The sequence below is a fragment of the Elephantulus edwardii genome, unplaced genomic scaffold (assembly GCF_000299155.1).
Source record: "Elephantulus edwardii isolate Elephantulus edwardi_28Jun2011 unplaced genomic scaffold, EleEdw1.0 scaffold00087, whole genome shotgun sequence".
Taxonomy (NCBI): domain Eukaryota; kingdom Metazoa; phylum Chordata; class Mammalia; order Macroscelidea; family Macroscelididae; genus Elephantulus; species Elephantulus edwardii.
This window is the reverse complement of record NW_006399837.1, coordinates 7,332,313-7,353,794: the sequence shown is the minus strand read 5'-3', so window position 1 is coordinate 7,353,794 and position 21,482 is coordinate 7,332,313. Positions and strand designations below refer to the sequence as shown.

The following is a 21,482-nucleotide window of genomic DNA, read 5'->3' as shown; positions in this document are numbered from 1 at the left end:
CCGGGGAGGGGACGAGCACCATGTCGAATCTGACCAAAGGCACGAGCAGCCGGAAGGACACCAAGATGCGGATCCGGGCCTTTCCGGTGAGTCGCTGGTCGCGCCGGGACCCCGGGGCCGGGGCTCGGCCGGGAGCCGCACGCGAGGCCCGGGCTCAGCTGGCCAGCAGGCCGCGGCTCGGCCTCCCCGCCCCCACGCCGCCGGCCGGGGCTCGGGGACCGGGGTGCGGGAACCGGGGGTGCGGAGGCCGGGGCGCGGAGCTCGGGGTGCGGGGCTCGGGAACCGGGGTGCGGGCTCGGGGACCGGGGCTGCGGGCACCGGGGGTGCGGGGACCAGGGTGCTGGGTGCGGGGCTCGGGGACCGGGACCCCGCCGCCTCCCGCCGGGTCTCGGCCCCCGCGCTCCCCGTTCATGCGCCCCCCGCTCGGCCGGGCCGGGTCCTCCCCGCGGGCAGCTTCCACGTGCGGCCGTCCGCCCGGGCCTCGGGGGGTCCGGGGCTCGCCCAGCCTGCTCCCCCCGAGCGGGGACAGCGCTCCCGCTCCAGCACAATGGTCATGTCCTGACAACGTGAGCGGAATCCGAGCGCTGGACAGACCCCTGCAGGACCGGCCGAGCAGCCTGGCCCTCGGCGGCCGAGCCCGGAGCCCGCGTCCAGGGGGTCAGCACCCCGGGGCCCGCATCCAGGGGCCTCCCCCCGAGTGGCTCCTGGCCGCCCGTGACTCCGCCGTGGAACTTCTCTGTTCTCTGGGTGTGAGTCACTCGCTCGGAGTGCGCGGGGCAGAGGGGAGGGGACCCGGGGTCCCGCGTCCACCCCGGACAGGACAGACGGATGTGCCCAGGTCGCTCCGGTAACACGCAGGGCAGCGCCGGAGCCCTGGCAGTTGGAGTGGAATGCATTCTAGAAGGCCCTGGCTTGCCTTAGACTCTTGAACCTACGAGACGTTTGGAGGGAGGGAGGGAGGGGGCGATTTTGTGCTACCTCCTTGTAAAAAAAAAAAAAAATACTCTGCTTTTTAAAGGTGCAGCGTTTGCAGCGAGGTAAGACTTAAAAGTAATGCCCTTCTCTCCTTTGAGTCTTCTCATCCCCCAGAATTGAGAACCTCTCCAAAGTCAAGTTGAAAAGACCAGACACACCTGATGCAAAATCCTAGAAATTGCAGGGCCATAAATGGGAATGACAATGGGGAGAAACTGCTAGGCTTGATGCAACCAGAAAGAAGGATGTTCTTGGGACAATGAAATGTTCGGACACTAATTAGAGGAGTTGGGATTTTTGGACGTGTGTCCCGAGTGTGAGAAACTGCATCAGACCTTTGAGAGATGTTGACAAGGAGGCCTGATGTTCACCAGCCACTCAAAGAGCCACTCGAGAATGTAATAGTAATAGTCTTTCCTCCTAAATCAGTCCTGACCATTGTAAGCACGCTGTAGAGTTGTGTGAAATCAGTAGTTTTATAGAGAAGGCAGTGTGGGTAATGTTTACTACCTGACTTTGCTCATTCTTGAAGTTTGAGCTCTTCCACTTCACAGCTGTTTCCAAAATATGGACTAGCTCACATTGTTATTAATTCACCTCTTTAATGTTACTGGATTCACTCAACATTTGTCTCTCTTTTGTACCTTTATGTATGATCTCTTTGATCTCTTTAGCTTTACCTGCTTATATCTGTTCTTCCCTCTCTTCATTCAGTTTAGTATTTCCTGAGTATTGTGTCAGATAGTGTCCAGGAGGTTGAGAGAGAGTCATAGTAGAACTTGAAAAGACAAGATTCCTGTTGTCTGGAGCATGTATTGTTGAAAGGAAGACATGAAAGTGAATTTTGTTACCCCTTTACCTGAAAAATAAAAAATTGTGTGCAAGGTTATCATATAGTACTGGACAGATTTTATTTTTAAGTTGCCCTTTGATTATGTGCTAAAATAAACCATTTAAGTTATACTTTGACTTGTAAGTTTAAAATGGTTTAATAAACATTGTAGCTAGAATTTGTTTTTCAGTATAGTAATTGATATTACTGATTGGAAATATAGACAGAAATTCTTCTGTTACTATTTTATAAGTATTAATAATGTTGTTTATAGATAGTTCCCACTTGAATGAACTATTAAATATTTTAGCATTTGAGTCGTAGTTCCTTGAACGCAGTGGTATGATATTTAAATGACTTACTCCTCCTTGTTGAGTGGGTACTTATAAACTTGCTCCCATCAAATCAGTTCTAACTGATAAGAGAGACCTGTAGGACAGAATAAGCCTTTTCCCTTCTAGTTCAGCAATCTTGAATACATAATCTATTTAGAAATAATACATATGAGTATGCATGTGTACATACTTGTAATTATTAGATTTTACATATAACATTTAGATCTATAGTTACTACAGTTGAGAGTACATTTTTGTTGTTACGTGCCATTGAGTGTCCTGTGACACAGCAACCTAGTGAACAAGGGCTCTGAACCTTTGGGGGTAAGATGGCACTGGCTTAGGGTACATTTTAAATTACCAAAATTCCTAAGCATTTCTCTGATCATGTTTCACAAAACAGATTTTTGTACAATATAAAAATATATTTTGGGAGCATTTTTATATTTATTGAAGGACACAATGGTGACTGAACATACAGGCTAATTTTTATTTGTGTTAGCCTGTCTCAGAGGGAGTCCTCTTAGAAAATTAGGTTCATTTCAGTGTTTTAAGTGCATGTTAATCATTGTTCATAAGAGCAAAAATCAGCCATAGCTCAGTTTAAAGTATAATTTACATTTTAAGTAGATCTTTTCATACGATTTTTATTCCATTTATGATGGAAAATAACAAGTAACTTTCTGTATTTATAAATTGTTGACAGGAAAACTTTATTCCATTTGTAAGCTTTCCAGCAGTGTTCAAAATACTTTACTTCTTTTTGTTAATATGTTTTAACTTGTTTTTTTGTTTTTGGTACCCGAAATCACAGCAAGGGCTACAAAACTTTTATAAGAAAGGAGGCTGTAGTTGTGAAACTTCTGGAAACCATGTGGGTTTGGACCAAGTAATGCTGCCCCAAGAAGTCCCTGCTCTTCTTTCCTGGCAGCCACCACGTGTTTTACTCCTGAGACTTTGTTCGGATATGAAGGGTTGGTTGCTGTCAGGTAAACCTTTTGTCCTTATTTTTGAAAAGCCAGTCTTTGCCATCTGTACTATCCAGAATTTTGTCTTCATGAGCATGAAACACTTCATTAGAATGGAAGAAAATGTTTGAATGAAAATGCTGTCCTGCCCTTTGGATTTGCTGTTCTTGGCTTAGAATTTGCTGTTCTTCTTCAGGACTTGAGAAATATGACAGTTACCCTCATAAACTATGATCATTCTACCTTGAGGTCTAGGAAACTTATTTTTGCTATTAATGTGAATATGCAGGTTAATATAAGTCAAATCCTACTCTTGGTGACCCTGTATGTGTTATAGTGGACCTGTGCTTTATAGGATTTTGCATGACTGCTTTTGAAAGTAGGGAGTCAGGCCTATATGTTGAGGTACCTGCTTGAGGAAGAAGGAAGGACAGAACTTGAACTTCCAATTTTTTGGTGAACTTTGGGAGCAGGTTGACTGCCTCCCTACCCAGGGGAAAAAGCATGCTAAATTATGACAAGAAGAGACCCTGGTTATGTTCCTTCTTCTTAACTCGAGTTGAACTCCATAGAGAATAACCTAGCATGGTCAGTGAATGGTGTGGCTGTTATTAGCTGGAGCCCACAAAAGGAATTGACATGAGTAAAAGGGATGATTGGTAAGATCATTTGTGATGCATGTAAGCGTGTCTAGACGGAATAGTTAATTTTCTTTTTGATTTTCTGACTAATGTTTGGCACATTTTGATAACTTTTATCTGCATAGGAAGCTTCTTTTTGCTTAAGAATTAAAGAGATTTTGCCTGGAACTGCCTAGACTTACTGACAAGAGCTGAATAAGGGTTTTGCAAATTGTCCAGAACAGAGAGTTAACTATGAATTTATTATTCTATTCTTGGTGGTATTCCCCCTCCCATAGAGCATTTGTGGGTAAGGAGTGACAATCATTATAATGTTGCCTATACCTAGACTAAGTTTTGAGATGACTTTTGGTTTACCTTCTCCTTGAACCTCTTTAGTCGTAGAAATAGGAAGTTCTGTGGTTGGTCCAGTGGCAAGAAACTCTGCTTGCAGTGGCAGAGGCACAGGCACAGGCACAGGCACGTGTTTCAAATCCATCAGCTGCTCCAGGAGAAGGATAGGCAGTCTCCTCCTATGCAGTTAACTCCCTCTGAAAGCTTGCTGGAAGGTCAGGTCTGACTTGATGGCACAGAAAAACAACAGTTGTAGAAAGGACTGGTTAGTGAGACCAGGAAGTCAGGATCTATCAAGTTTTGCTTTTGCATTGTCTTTCTTACCTAGCAGTTGAGATGGTTCTAGAAAATTATCACTGCCAGTATTAAATTTAAACTTAGAAGTATAAAAATGTGATGGGAAAATTTGTTGGTTTTGATAGTATATTATTTGTAAATATATTCCTCTATAATACAGACCTTTGTTTTCGTGATGTTGAGCTTCAGTCCATATTGAAGGCTGTAGATCTTGACCTTTTGCAGCAAGCACTTCAGGTCATCCTTAGTTTCAGAAGCAGGGTTGTCATCTACATAATGCAGATTTTTGATGAGTCTTCCTCCAGTCTTGATACCCCATTTCTCACAGAGCCCAGCCTCCTGGATGATTTGTTCTTCGTATAGATTGAAAAAGATATGGAGATTGGACTCATTCCTGGTGTAGACCCTTCTCAATCTTGAAAATGCAGTTTGTCCTTGCTTTATTCTGACGACTATTCTGGGCCAAATACATGTTTCGCATAAGTACAGTCAAATGTTCTGGATTCCCATTCTTCGCAGAGTTAGCTACAGTTTGTTGTGATCCACACAGGCAACTGTCTTTTTATAGTCAGTGAAACACAGAGAGTGAAGAGATTGAGATTATTAACGGCTTTGTTTGCTTGGCTCAACAGTCAACACTCTTGGTACCAACAACCAAGAAATCAAAAGACAAAGTGCATTCGGAAAGTCTGCTATCAGGGACTTCTCCAGAATACTGAAGAGCAATGATGTCCATTCTGCAGACCAAGGTGTGCCTGATTTAGGCAGTAGTCTGCCATTACTTGCTACGTGTCAGAAAACTGGACAGTGACTGAGGTAAATGGGGGTTGGTGTGTCAGAGACAATAAGGTTGGCACAGGATAGAGCAGGTTTCAGGGCTGTTGTACATAAGGTTGCTAAGAGTTGCTAGTGACTTGACGACACGTGACAGTACAATAGTTATGGCTTTGTTTTTATATTATTGCCAGTAGCATTTTTTTTTAGAAGGGTGATAGAATAAAGAATAGAAAAGTAAACAATATGCCTGCTTTCCCTTTGTGTTGAAAATTGGGAGACTCTAGAGGTAAATTTTTATTAAAGATTATATGGGTGTGGGAGCTACAGTGGCCTAGTGGCAAGAAGCTATCCTGCAATCCGAAGGCTCATAGTTAGAATCCACCAGATGCTCCACTGGAGAAGGAATGGCAATGTTCTGTGCCAGCTGGATCTGACTTGACAGTTCATAACAAGAAGAAAGGGGAAAGGATTCTCTGATGTTCTTTAGCAGGCTTTATAGATTTTTATGAATGTTATTGAACACTTTGCAGTTTCAAAAAATGCCGCTTTGAAACTAGTTATTGATTGTCCCTTGTAAAATCATCAAAAGAACTAAAAGTATCAATCCGTTTTCCTCCCATGCGATTTATGGCCTTGGAAATCCAGTGAAGGTTAGCTATGAATTAGTTCTGAGTCAGTCATTTATGGATTGCCATTAATATCAGTTTATCAGTCAGTGTATTGTGAAAATATTTTAACAGTCTGTCACAGCACTGCATTCTAACTTTTTGTAGCTTCTGTAACTTTAAAAGTAATATCTAATCATGGTAGAAAGGTTGGCAAATATAAAAATTTCTAAGATAAAGTAAAAATCATAATCCTACTTGGATATTAACAAAATTAGATTTTTTGATTGTTTACTTTTAATCTCATGCACACGAGTGTACAGAGCAAATTGAGGTAATACATGATTTTGTATTGCACCACTCATTGCTGTTGAGTTGTAACCAATAAAGCTGATCCTTTGGTGGATTTCTGAGGCATTTTGTCCATCTCTCTCCCATAGAGGTGCTTGCACTTTACTATGGACTATGCTGCTAGAACACTCTTCATTTTATATACGGCTTTTAAAAACAACATCTTAGTGCTCATATTTTTGAAAAATCTTTTATGGCAGTGTAATATACTGCAGTGATATATCTGTTTACCAGTTTTTCCACTGCCAAGTGTTTTGATTGTTTCTAGTTATTCTCCATTGTATCTCTTGTAAATATGGCACTGTAACTATTTAAGCCCATAAATGCTTGTACCCATCTATGATTGTGGGATTACTGGGCTAAATAATTGATAAATATTATTTGTCTCCAGAAATGTAGTAAATGTGTTGATTTTTTTTTTTTTAAAAAGGACAAAAAACCCCAAACAAAGCAAAACAAAACCCAAACACAAAATGCCACCACCCCCACAGAACCCAACCTGGTAGCACAGCATTTCCAGTTCATTGTGGCTACACTGTTTTTCAGAGTGGAACTACATTTCATAGGCTTTTCAGTGAAACAGAACCCTAAGGGTGCAGTGGTTAAGGTCTCAGCTGCTAACCAAAAAAGTGGTTTTAACCTACTCACTTGTTTTCTGAAAGAAAGCTGGCTGTCGGTCTGTTTCATAAAGATTAAACAAGGCCAGAAATCCTACAGTGGAGTCATTTCTGACTCAGTGACTTGGTAGACCAGGACCAAACTACCCCATAGGGTTTCTAGGACTAATCTTTAAGGGAGCTCTAAGATTGCCACAGGATAGAGCAGGGTTTAGGACTGTTGTACATAGGGTCGCTGTGAGTCAAAGGAGACTCAAAGGCATATAACAACAACAGTAGCTTAGTGGTAGGGAGTTGTTAGGCTTTGTAGTGTAGTAGGCTTTTTTTTCTTTTACACTTGAGAATTAAGGGAATTTTGCCTCAAATTAGGCAAATCCACAGATTGTGGGAGAAAGATGGGCAGTCTCCCTCTGTTTGATTTACTGCCTCTGGAAACCCACTACAGGGTCAGCCATGAGTCACTTCCAACACAACAGCACACAAGAATAGTCTTTCAGGAGGCAAATTTTAACCTCTTTTTTTCCTTGGAACCACAGGGTAGACTTGAACTGCTGAACTTTTGCTTGCAGCAGGAGGATTTGAATTCTTGGGGGAGGCAAGGCCTTTGAACTAGACGTGCAGCTTTCTACAGGCGATGCCCCCAGAGCTAATTCCATAAAAGTTACAGCCTACGAAATTTAGTGGCCTAGTGTTAAGGAGCTGAACTGCAATCCTAAAGGCACGTTCTTCAAAGCTCTATAGGAGAAGGATGAGGAATCTTCTGTGCAGTTTATTGCTCCTCAACACCCACTAAAGGGCCTCTTCCAACTGGACAGCAAACAACAACAGAAAACTCTTCTGGGAACCTTGTGTAGCAAGGAGTCACACTGTCTGTGTGTCATGGTTGACTTGATGGCACACCATTTGGAATCTGTAGAAGTAAATCACCAAACTTTTCTTTCTGAAACTGTTGGGTAGAATCAAACCACTAAGCTTTTAATTTGTCCGGTACAAGCTGTGCCATCTAGGGGCCTTGATAATAAAAGGTACTGCTTACTGAAGTAAACCTGGTACTGGTAAGACCTGGAGAGGTTAATTAATTTGCTTAAGGTTAGCTTAATTATGATACATAAGCAGTGTGACTCTGGTGGTAATTAAACTTCTTAAGTTCTATCAGTTTAATTTTTTGCTGTTTAGTATTGTCTTACCCAACATACTCTTATTTTTATTGGTGGAAAAATGGTAAATTAGAGCTTTATTTTCTTTTTATGATTTATTAGGAATAAAAACATGATTAATCTTTATGACCTAGAGGGTAAGGAACTGTGCTGCCAACTCAAAGCCACATTTCTCGAATCCACCAGATGCTCCAAGGGAGAAACATGAACAGTCTCTTTCTGTGCGATGTTCTGCCTCTGAAAACATTGTAGAGGGTCAACTGTGAATCGATTCTGGCTCGATGACACATAACAATTTGACTTACCTTAGGGGATTGTTGTGAACTGAAGAAAATATATAGCATTAGAACTTTTATCTAGTAGTGTTAAAATGTGATGCCAAAATTTGTGTATTTGTTGTTGTTGTTGATTGCCATCCAGTAGAGCGTGACTCCTATTAACAGCGACTCTATGAACAAAAACCCTGATGCCTTTCCATAACTGTCATTTCTCCAAGTTCATAGAGTTTCCAGAGGAATGTGGTTTAGGAAGTGGATGCCACTCCTGCTTCCAAACCTGTTTTACAACTGGGAGCTCCACTAGACACGGTCCACATTGGGAAGCCATTCTGGTATTTGATACCCCAATGGAATAAGGTTCAGCATCACAACAACCCAGGTTACTTCATATTGAACACTGACAAAGAGTGATGTACAAAGTGGAAGAGTGTTCCTCCAGATATAACACTAGTTTCACTTAGCAGAGGTTAAGTGTCATTAAGTCCAATATAACTGAGAGGAAGTTTTGCACAAAAGATATAAACTGTTCTATGACTAACATCGTACCTGTGCGGAACTTCTATAACTGCCATCAGTTCCGTGTTATTTAGTATTTATATAAATGTGTATGTTCAAGTTAAATTGCTTTTTCAAGTAGTTAAATAAAAATGTTGTATACTTATTGGTGCCCCACCCCCCTTTTGGCTACAATTTTTAGGATGTATATTTTGAAAAGTGTGGAGCCAATTTAAGAACCACACTAAAAAAATCAGTGGAATATAAATTTGGTACCACTACAACCCTTCCAAAAGAATACATTACAGGCTCTTTATGGGTGAGGTGTAGAGGGAGATTAGTTTAAAGAGAAGTTACATTGGTGCAGCCATTGTGGAAGGCAGTCTGGCAAGTCCTCAAAAAGTTAGAACTAGAATGTGACCCACCTGTCCAACTACTGGGAATATATCCTAAGAAATCAGAACTGTGACCCAAAGCAGTGCATGCACACACATTTTAATTGCAGCATTATTCTCCAAAACTAAGAGATGGAAACGGCCCAAGTGCCCATCAGCAAATGAATGGATACAGAAACTGATATATTCTCACAATGGAGTATTATGCAACATTGAAAAAACAGTGAACTTAAAACACTACACAACATGGATGACTCTGGAAGACATTATGCTGAGTCAAATATTTCAGTCACAAAAGGAAAAATACTGCGTAAGATCATTGTGAACGAGAATAGGACATGGAGTGGAGGAAGGCAAGAGGAAAAGAATGGATAGATATTGAACACTGGAATAGGTGAAGGGAAGGACTGTTTGAAAGAAATGGATGATTAGATAGTGTATGTATGACAATCTAGAACAACGCATGCATTACCAAGTTAATTGGGGGAGGAGAGATGAAAGACGTGTTTGAACAAATGAATGAGAACCCAGCTTTTCTGTAAATGTTGACTTAAAATCACAATTTAAAAATAATGTAGAAAAAAGTATTTACAAAGAAAAAAAGTTCTAATAATGCTCTTCACAGAATCAAGTAAGTATTTGTAGTATTTTCAAGTACTCTTAACCAAAGGAATCAGCCCTCATTTGGCACCTGCTTGTTAATATGTACATTATGCATTCGTATAAAAAAAGCACCTTTTGGGTTTTTGGGGGGGTGGGGTATTATTTTTTTAAATACCTTTTTCTTTTCATTTCTCTTTCTTTTGCTTCCTCCCTCCTTGCATTTCACTTCAGAGCTAGGCTGTGGGCCCTGTCTGATGATACTAAACATAATTTTGAACTACAAGAGTTTTCTCTTTTACATACTGAGTCAGTAGTTATTAAATAATTACATGTTAAGGCAAACCTTGGGGACTGGTGCAGGTGTCCTCTGAAGTTTTCGAACATTTTTTAAGCCAAAAGTGAAGTCATAAGATGTCATTTAAGCTTGTGTGGCACTCAGTGGAGGGTAGTTAGCCTAGAGTCCTAAACCAATAATGGCTTAAAAGTAGAGGTTAATGGGCAGTAATTTGGAGTTGAGTCCTTGGCTGTCTTTTTTTGTTAATTAATTCCCTGTATGTCCTGAGTTTGTTCTTACAATTCTGTACTTTTTTCCAACTGAAAGCTAGTTTTGTCCTTGGATTGAGGTAAGTTTTCTTTATAATCTTTGAATCATTGGCCCAAAGGCATTTTATTGGTACCTCTATCATCCTCTGTGATGGTGCAGGTTCTTGCCAGCTGTTCTCTTCTCAAGGTCATGTAATACATGCTGTGTTGTTATTAAAGACTTTAATACTTGCTTCACAGACTTTGTCTCATGGTTATAGGTGTAGCCCTTCTTTTAATCAGCTTAAAATCTTCAGTCTCTACTATGAAATGTCATCTAATAACAGCTTCTGTAGGACAGGTACTACATATACAACAACAATCAAACCTGACTTTTTTTTTATTTGTGTGTGTGCTGTCAAGTCAGATCTGACTGGTGCAGGAAGAAATTGCCCCTCCTTCTCCAGCAGAGCATCTTGTAGACTCAACTGACAGACATTCTTGTAATCTTTTTACCCTGTCCTGGAGCCTGTCATCACAGTATTTAGAAATATTTTTACTTTTTTTACATTTTCTTCATTATTTTGTATGTGTATACTGTCAAATCGGATCTGACTGGTACAGGAGGAGATTGCCCTTCTTCTCCAGCAGAGCATCTGGTGGATTTAAACCATTTATCTGGGATTGCAGTGCAGCTTCTTGATATTTAGAAATCTTAAAGTGGCAATACTATATAATCTGTCTTGGTACTTTCTTAGATGTAGAACTTTGAAGAAATCATTTACCTGTTGGCCAGTCTCTCTTTGTAAACTGATAATAGTTTGTGCCTCATAAGGTTGTTGCAAAGATAGAGTTACTATAGGCACGGCTCCTGTTAGAGTCTGGCAGGTAGTTACCATTATGAGTAAATACAAACTACTATTATTTTCTACTGCTTATTTCTTTTACATTAATAAATACTTGGACCTCAAGACTATTATTGTCTGTAATGTAACCACTTCTACCTCTATTACTGGTTACATCTCTCTTTCATACTAATTCCTACCCCCCCATCTCACCTATCTATCTTCACTGCTCATATTTCTTTAGATTATTGTACATTCCAGGATAAAATCACAAGGTGGTTTCCAACTTAGCTGAACAGTTATTAACACTCGGTGATTTATTTTTTTTTTCTTTGTTAAGTGTTTTCAGGCTTTCCTCACATGTGCTCTTACTCCAAATTTTAATCACTGACCTTAAACTCTTTATTGGTAATTCTCTTCAGAGAAATGGTGACTGCTTCACTGTGAAACTAAAACTGTAAGATAAAAATTCTTCCAGTTTTTATACCCGCCCCCCCCCCCCAGTCTGTTAATCTATTTACTAGGAGGAGTAGAAGAGAGGAAAAATTTACTTTCTTTTTTTTCCTTATATTTTTTAACCTGTATCTTTATTCATTTTCATCATCTTTATTCTGGTCTCAGAGAAGAAGGAAGGTGTTTCTTGTCCTATCTTGGTGATAATAACTTTGGGCATCTTGGTAGGAGAGGCGTTCTCTGGAGAGGGACATCTTGCTTGGAAGGGTAGAGGAGGGCCAGTAGAAGAGAGAAAGACCCTCAATAAGAGGGATTAATAAAGTGTCTGTGGCAGTGGGCTCAAAAGTGTTGGGGGATAAGATGGCACAGGGTAGGACAGAATTCACATCTGCTTTTCATGGGATCGCTATGATTTGTACTCAGCAACTACAGCGTAACAACTGCCAGACTCTCCTTTTACAGCGAGGGCATTTTACAAAATAGTCTGTATCCTTATTTATAGAGGAAGGACACAGTTAGCTTTTTTTTGGTACCCAGCACACACCTAGAAAGTCTCAGTCTAATGGGCCCCAAATGAGTAGAGTTATTCAAAGGCTCCTCTAATCATTTAGAGCAGCGCTTCATTGTTTTCTGATATATTAAGGGCTCTATAAAGGTTGTGATATATTTTTTTTAATGATAAGGAGAATCCCTCCTTGACCAGATTAATAAAATTAGTAGGAAATCTAGGTTTGATGCTATAATTAGTAACATGAAATCTTAACTAGAGCTGTTAGATTGAAATTTTTAAATTGTGATTTTTAATGAGTTTACAGAACAGTTGGATTTTCATTCATTTATTGTCGAACATTTTCTTCCCTATCCCCCCAGTTCACTTTAAAAAAACTATTCAAATATTCATTCATTGTTGTATAATTTCCTCCTTCCCCTCTTCCCCAGTCCACTTTGCTGTGCACTTATTCTGGACTATTGCCATACAAATCATGCCTAATCATATATTTCTTTTAAACAGTTCTTCCCTCCATCTGTTCTAATGCAGTGTTCATTATTTATCCCCTCTTAGTTTGCCCTGACCTCCATGTCAGTCATGTTTTATACCAGTGGTGTTATGCAGTATTTGTCCTTTTGTGAGTGAGATATTTCACTAAGCAAAATGTCCTCTGGGGTCACCCATGTTGTATAATATTTTATGAAGTCCTTGTTTTTCAGTGCTGTGTAATATTCCACTGTGTGGCTATACACCACCATTTTTCTATCCATTCTTTTGTTGTTGGCATTTGAGTTGCTTCATCTCTTTTGCTAAGTAACAGTAAACGATGAGTGTGTATTTTTTAAAAGTCTTTTTTTTTATTATTATTATTATTTTTGTGTGAGCATACCATCAAATCAGATCTGACTGGTACAGGAGGAGATTGCCCCTCCTTCCCCGGCACAGCATTTGGTGGATTTGAACCGTGCGCCTCTGGGATTGTAGTTGCAGCTCCTTGCCACTAGGCCACCAGAGCTTCCCGAAAGTCATTTTAAAATTTATTTATTTTACATTTTTATTGTGTGTGTGTGTGTGTGTGTGTGTGTGTGTGTACACACCATCAAATCGTATCTGATTGGGACAGGAGGAGGTTGTCCGGCCGTCTCAAGCAGAACTTCTGGAAGAGTAATTTTTAAAGTTGAAATGTAACCGAGTAAGACTTCATTATTTGACTTCATTCCTATTCTAGCTGTAGTCATTTAAGAAAACAGTGGTCCCAAATTTTAATATGGTTTTGAAGTCACAAATGGTTTTGAGAAAGATGGGTGATTTCCTTTAGAGATTCGTAACCTCAGAAACCAAATGAGGACTGCTTAATGGCAGTTGTTAGTTTTTATATCTATACATAGGTATTGAAATTCAGATTGCCATGTGCTCCAAAATACTCAAATTTATGTTAAATAGTTATTTCATTGTTTATGTTTCTTTTAAAAAACTGAAGCCAGGCAGTTGGAAGAATCTTTTTTCCTAAAAGGAAAAGAAGGAATATATTTTATAAAAACTTATTTAGTGAGTTGACAATTCATGTACACTGAATGAAGAACAGATTTATAATTAGTGAAAAAAAATTTGAATGTGTATAAGCCAATGTGATGGAGAAAAATTTTCTTCTCATGCTAATTTATACCTTTAAAATTACAATGTTTAAATAAACACCATGATTAATATTTAAGATTGCTGAAATGCCAGGAAAGATCTGGGGTGCTGTTCTTATACATGCCATTGAAATATGTTAAAGTATTACTAGTGGAAGATGTTTCTTTGTAATTCCAGCTTAATTCTTTTATTTTGATGATGATGTTGTGTGCGTTTGTGTCAGAATGAGCCAACTGATAGCTGACCCTCCAGCAGATTTTTAGAAGCCGTAAATTGTACACTGCAGCTCCTTATCCACTAGGCCAATAGAGCTCCATTTTTAGGTATTTTGGATTATTTGTCCCAAGTCCCTACAACAGTCTTAAGATAGATGGTGTTACTTTTGTTTTAAATCTATTTTAGGATTAGAAAAATTTCACACTCGTAAAGGATAGTAATTCAAATTCCAGATGTATTTGACTCATAAGTCTATATTCTTTGCATTACAGTATGTTGTTAATTGCTGTCGAGTCATAGACGACTCCTAGCGACCCTATAAACGAAAGGCCTGAACACTTATATAACTTACATCATTTCTCCAAGTTCATAGAGTTTCTGGAGGCAAGCTATTACAGTATACAGGGGAATTTTATTCTGTTAAGAATTTGCTAGCTCCTGTGATATTTGCTATCTTAATAGGAATCTCTTGGAAAGATAATTATTGGGTTGTTGTTAATTTTTTAACCGAGATAGATGTCGAAGCTTTGAAGGTCACACAGTTTAGTATTCTTTAAGAAAAGAAATAAAAATTAGGTGGTGGGTCTTGCAAGGGACTTTTGTAAACTTAATTCACTAGATTCAAGGTAAATCCATCTCATGACAAAACACAGGTAATTTGTAATTTAAGACTAGGCTTTGTTTTTATGTCTCTGTCCTAAGTCTTCTTTTTTAAAAAATCAGTTTTTATTATTTTTGGCTTTTATTATCATTGTCTTCCTAAATCTCAGTTGGTGGGTTTTTGTCCCCCCCCCCCCTTTGAGGTTGGAAACATTACACATACACTCATACATACTTTTAATACATTTGAAAGTAAGTAAAATATTGTTGATAGGCTTTCAGTTCATGCATGTCTCTGCAGTCAGTGTTTGGCTGCTGACAGTCCTCTCAGAAGTATACCTGTTTTGGGTGGTGCACCTGTTTAGGGATGCCTTAAAAATGATTGCATTAAACATGTATGGCAGTCAACTGGTCAGAGAGCCGAAACTTCCATCTGACATTTAGGAAATACTGAAGATAATAAATTGAAGATATAAATATTGAAGATAATAAAATAAGACATTCTTGTGGGATGAATTTTGGCAAGAGACAAGTGTTGGGTGCAGAGAGCAAGGCCCAGTCTAAACAGTTGTTAATAAGGAGATTTGCTGAGCTAATAAAATTAGAGGCAGTTCATTGGAGAAGGTTATGGCGCCCGTTTTGTGGGTTTACAGGGTTAGTCTTAATAAGACTTCTCTTGAGGACATAGGACAATCATGACAGCTTATGGTGGGAAAAGCCTTCAGAAAATGGAAAATTGCATTGGTGATAAGCCAGAAGGTTATGCCAAGAATTTTTTCCATCATGACAAATCACTGTTCATTCTTTGAAGGTAGCAAGAACTGTCATAGAATTTTGCTGAGAAATCTTACGCCATCTACTCCATAGCCTTTATCTTGTTCCTTCAGACATTTGGTTCCCCAAATTCAAAAGAACATGAAATAGGGAAATCTGCACTAGAATGGGTAAGTACACATCTGTAATCATTGCAGCATCATTACTCACAATAGTAAAGAAATGAAAGCAAGCTAAGTGCACATCACTTGGCAAATAGGTAAACTGGTATGTACGTACAATGGGATATTCTGCAGTGTTAAAGAATAATAAACTTTGAGGCACCTTATATAATATGGATAAACTTTGAAAACGTTATACTGAGTGTAATAAGTTAAGCATAAAAGGAAAAATACTCTCTAAATTTACTATTAAAGCAAGCCAAGGAAAATGCTTATATAGAGAAAGAATCATTGTCTGATGGTTACCAAGGATGGCAAGGGGATGAGAAGGAAAATCACTTTCTAGATGGAGTTGCTTGCGGTTCATAGGGACCCTGTGTACAAGAGCCCTAAACCGTGTTATAGTCTATGCCACCCTCACTATTTCTGATACACCTACTCCCATTACTCCAATCACTGAATCAATCCATTTCATCGAGGGTCTTCCTCTCTTGTGCTGTCACTCCACTCTTCCAAACATGATGTCCCTCTGCAAGGACTGGTTCCTCCTTGCTACATGCTCAAACTATGTTAGACAAAGCTTCAGAATCCTTGCCTCCAAGGAACATTCCAGTTTCACGCTCTCCAGGACAAACCTGTTTGTTCTCCTAGCAGTCCATAGTATATTCAACACTCTTCTCCAGCACCACAGCCCAAAGGCATCAATTCTTTCTATCATCTCTAGTCATTGTCCAGCTCTCTGACGCATAGCACACAATTGCAAAGACTATGGCCTGGATCAAGCGCATGTTAGTCTCCAGCCTGACATCGTTGCTCTTCAGTACTCTGGAGAGGTCCCTAACAGCTGACTTTACCAGTGCAGTTCATCTCTTGATTTCCTGGTTGCTGCGACCAAGTGCATTGATTGTTGAGCCAAGCAAACTAAAGCTATTAATCTCAGTCTCTTCACCATCTATAATGATGCTGCCAGTGGTTTTTTTTTGGTATTGAGCTTCAATCCATATTGAAGGCTGCAATTCTTGAACTTCTGCAGCAAGCACTTCAGGTCTTCCTCAGTTTCAGCAAGCAGTGTTGTGTCATCTGTATAATGTAGGTTGTTGATGAATCTTCCAGTTCTGATGTCACATTCCTCCTTGTACAGTCCAACGTCAGATGATCTGTTGTGCATACAGATTGAAAATGTATGGACAGAATACATCCCTGGTGGACACCATTCCCGATTTTAAACCATTCTGTGTCTCCTTGCTCTGGTCTGATGACTTCCTCTTGGTTCAAGTATAGGTTTCATATAAGCACAATCAAGTGTTCTGAGATTCCCATTCTTCTCCAAGTCAGCCACAGTTTGTTGTGATCCACACAGTCAGAAGCCTTTGCATAGTGAATGAAACACCGATAGGCATTCCTCTGATAGTCTCTGCTTTCTGCCAACATCCGTCTTAACATTAGCTATAATATCTCTAATACTATGGCTTCTTCTAAACCCAGCCTCCATACCTGGCAGTTCCCTGTGGACGTGTTGCTCTATTCGTTTTTGGATCATTTTTTATAGTATCTTGCTTGCATGTGTTATTAATGATACTGTTCAATAATTTCCATACTCTGTTGGGTCGCCTTTCTTTAAATGGGAACAAATACCAATCTCTTCCAGTCAGTTGGCCAGGTGGCTGTCCTCGTTTTTTGGAGACATCTTAGCACATCCAGGGCAGCATCTGTTGAAATACGTCAATTGGTATGCTGTCAATTTGTACCTGATAGTTGTACTTAGAGACTCCTAAATTAAAAGAGATACTAGCTGCATCATAAGAGACTGGCAGCAGCATGAGGTGTTCGGAATCACAGAAACCCCAACTGCTTAAGACTTAAGTCATATCAAGGATTCACTAGACATAGACACAAAAAAAGAAAGGCAGTATATATGAAGGGCATGATAGGCATGATAACGAAAGAAATGGAAGACAGGTATGCAAGAGTTGCAGACAAAGTTACGTATCTAGTCAATAATAACAAACTATAAGTGGATTCATAGGCAGACAGACATGATGAATAGTATTTGTACATATGTATTTACACCTGTAAATATATCCACGTATATAGTAGAGTCAGCATAGGACAAAGTTATATACTTTCTCACATTGCTGTTGTCGCTTCCTACTCATAGTGACTTTTTATCAGACTTCTAAGGCTATAAGTTACGATGGGGCCAAAACTGAGTAGGACCTGAAGCGTTTTTGCTGCGGAAGGTAAAAATCTGCAATTTTCAGTATGAATTGCATTTCAACATCAAGAAAGCAGAGATTTTCACCATTGGGCCACTTAATTGGCAGCATCATAACAACATAGAGAATTGATTGAGATTGTTAACAGTTTGAGCTTTCTTGGTTCTACAGTCAACAACACTCTTGGAACCAGCAGCCCAGAACTGAAAATATGAGTTACATTGAGAAAGTCTGCTTTTAGAGACCTCTCCAGAATACTGAAAAATAACGATGTCTAGAGACTATAATATTCCTGATCCAGGTAATAGTCTTCGTAATTACTCAGAGAGCTGGACAGTGAATAAGGATGACAGAAGAAGAATTGATGCTTTTTTATTGTGGTACCGGAGAACAGTATTGGACATACCCATGGACTGCCAAGAAAATGATTTTGTCTTGTAGAGAGTGAAAACAAGTTGCTCCTTGGAGGCAAGGATTTTGAAGCCCCCTCTCACTTTAGGTATGTTGCCAGGAGGGGCCACTCCTTAGAGAAGGACATCATTCTTAGAAGGATGGAGGGTCAGCACAGGAGAGGAAGACCCTGGATTGACTGTAGTAATGGATACAAATGTGTCAGACAGAGACAGTGGGATTGGCTCAGGAGAGAATCTGGTTCAGAGCTATTGTTCATAGGGTCGCTGTGATAAATAAATCATATTTATTTGATTTGATGGCACATAACAATAATACTGCTTTAGTTTCTCCTGTAGAGCTGCTGGTAGACTAGAACTGTTACAGGCTGTGCCTTTGGGTTGTGCAACTCTATAGACCATGCCACAAGAGCTTGTAAATGTCTGAACCATAACTAAACAAACATGGGGGAAGGAGACACTGGATTTGAGGGTTCAGAATCATAGTGGGGAGAGCATCCCAAGTTTTTTGGCATAGCAGTCCACAAAGACAAAAACATTTTGCTTTGGTGAGTAGTAATTTGAGTCTTAAATGTTTTCAGTTAGCCATCTAAGGGATAACTCTCAGTGTCTCCTCATGTGTGCATCAGAGAAGAGTGAAGAACACCAGAATCACAGGGGCACAATTAGTCCAAAGGATTAATGGACCTCATGAACCTCACCTCCAGGTCAGACCAGACGAACAGATGGTCTGTGCCTATCACTGCTGACTGCTCTGAAAGGGATAGAGGATCTTGGACAGAGTGAGAGTGAAATGTAGAACAAAATTACAATCCTCAGTGTCCAGACTTTGATAGAAAAAAGGTCTGATAGAAACAGACTGAATCTCTGATAGTATGACTCTTAGATGCCACTCAGGCCTAGGACACAGTCCATCCTTCCAGTAGTTCAACTTTTAACCAAGCAGTGGACAGACCACCCAAGTGAACAGTAGTAACACCGCAAAGAGTGCAGTATTCCATATACATTGACAGTCCTAAGTTCAGCTTGTGACTCAAATGTGTTCAAGTCAGAGATTAAAAACAAAAATTTTGAGCCAAAGTGTTTGTTTGCTTCTGTAAAATGTAAATGCATATGTTGCTTAAAGGGATCCATCTTAGTGTAACTGAATTGAAAAAAGCAGTCAAAATCGTAATCCTTAGAAGAGATCTAACAATTGACATATTTGTGAGTAACTTTAAATATTTTTTAAATACTAGTTTATTTAAAAAATTTGAATACATTGATTTTGAGAACAGAGTCTTCTAGTTTCTATCAAATTGTACAACTCCATGCTTAATTCCCTCCTCCCCCTGCATATCCTCATTCCTCTACTTCCACCCCTCTCCCCCTTGGATCCTTATACTCATTCTACAATAAAGGTTTTATATTTGTCCTTGTGGGACTGTTAGCCTCCCAAGCTAGGTAATAATTTACAAAGTTATTGCTCCTGAGTGCTGTATTATAATATTCCATTGTGTGAATGTACCATAATTTCTGAATCCATTTGTTTATGGTTGGACATTTGGGCTGTTTCCATGTTCTTGCGATGGTGAATAATGCTGCTATGAACATTGGTGTTCAGATCTCAATTTGTGCCTCAGTTCTCATATTCTCAGGATATATTCCAAGTAGTGGAATAGCTGGTTCATATGGAATTTCTATGTTTAGCTTTTTGAGGAAGTGCCAAACTGCCTTCCAGAATGGTTGTACCATTTTACAATCCCACCAACAATGTATAAGGGTTCCTTTCTCACCACATCCTCTCCAACATTTATTACATGCTGTCCTGTTTAACTTTGCCCGTTACTGGAATGAGTTGGTATCTTTATTACTATTTTATTATTATTATTATTTTATGTGTGTACCATCAAATCAGATCCAACTGGTACAGGAGGCGATTGATCTCCTTCTTCAGCAGAGCATCTGGTGGATTTGAACCGTGCACCTCTGGGATTGCAATGCAGCTTCTTGACACTAGGCCACCAGAGCTCGCCATGAGATGGTATCTTAAAAAATCTTTAAAAAGTACGCACATCTCCTGCCAAAGAGCTCTATAAAATAAATGTTAAAGAACCAAGATGTCACTTCTAAGTTTAATCACTTATATGCAGGGATGACACTCAACAAGATTAATTGACAAAGTGACTACAGAAATGAATTTGAACATGATGGCGATCACGGATGATGGTGCAGAATAGAGGAGGGTTCCAATATGTTGTTCATAGGGCCGTTATAAGTCATGGTCAACTCGATGGCGCCTAACAACTTGATGGCACTTAACACCACGTGTATGTGAAAGTTGGACAATGAATAAGGAAGACTGGAAGAATTGATGCATTTAGATTGTGAAGAATATTAACTATATATTAACTATATATTAACCACAGACTGCCCCAAAATTAAATCAGTCCTTAAATCAGTACAGCCCGACTGCTCCCTTAGGTAGCATCAAGTCACTTCTGACTCATGGCAACCCTACTGATAACAGATCGAAACTTGGCACTATTTTATCATTTCTGCCCAAGCCCATCGTTCTTAATAATAAGCAGTCAGTGTTAATTCTTGTCCTTGAGGACCTTCTTCACTTTACCTGACCCATGTGATGTCCTCCTTGAGAAACTGCCTTCTGAAACATTCTCAAAGTTGATGAGATAAAACCTCACCAGCCTTGCTTCCAAGGAGCACTCTGTATGCCTCTCCTCCCTTGTAGAGGTTTATTCTTTAGGCAGCACAGGGTATATTCAAAACTCTTCATCAGTGCCAAAATTCAAAGGCATCAGTACATCTTTGATCTTCCTTATTCATTGTCCAACGTTCATTTGCCTGTGTTGTTGTTTTGTGCCATTGTGTCAGGGTAACTCACCTCTTCACCATCCTTACTATCTCCATCACACTTCAGTCCATTGTTGCATTCATTATGTCAATACATTGTGTTGAGGTAGTTGAAAATACTATGGCTTGAGTGAGACAGTCTTTATACTGCCACTTTAGCTGTTAAGCACTTTTTTTTGAGATTTTTTGACAGCACATTTTCCAATGCACCGTTTCTTTTGATCCTTGTTTATTGCAACCATGGTGGTTTAGTGTGGATCTTAATGAAACGAAATCATTGACTTCAAGATTTTCTCCATCTATCATGTTGTCTTTTGATCCAGTGGTGGGAGCTTTTGTTAGTGTTGAGTTGTGGTCCATCTTGAAAACTGTAGTCTTGGATCATTTTAATTTTCAGTAGAAATTCTTCATCTCTTTGCTTTATGCAAGCAGAGTTGTGTCATCTATATAATGTGTGTTGTTGATGAATCTTTGTTTTGTCTTGGTGAAACATCTTCATATAGTCTTGTTTCTCAGATTGTTTGCTCAGCATCCAGCAAGAAAGGATACAACCCTGATACACTTTTCCAGAATTTATACCATGCAGTATCCCACTTTTTCTTTCTGAAGGACTGCTTCGTGATTCATGTGCACATTTCTCACGAACAC

The 21,482-nt window shown here is 39.6% G+C and overlaps 1 protein-coding gene across 2 annotated transcripts in view; it reads left to right on the top strand.

The window, feature by feature from the left end:
- Positions 1 to 6: 6 nt before the first annotated feature.
- CUL3 (cullin 3) overlaps positions 7 to 21,482 on the top strand; it is a 110,699-nt gene continuing 89,223 nt past the window's right edge. The window contains exon 1 of one of the 2 annotated variants that reach the window (XM_006890284.1): positions 7 to 86. In XM_006890284.1, coding sequence (XP_006890346.1) covers positions 21 to 86 — 66 coding nt within the window. In that variant the 5' untranslated portion in view covers positions 7 to 20. The remainder of the gene's footprint in view (positions 87 to 21,482) is intronic. The other variant, XM_006890285.1, reaches the window with a different exon arrangement.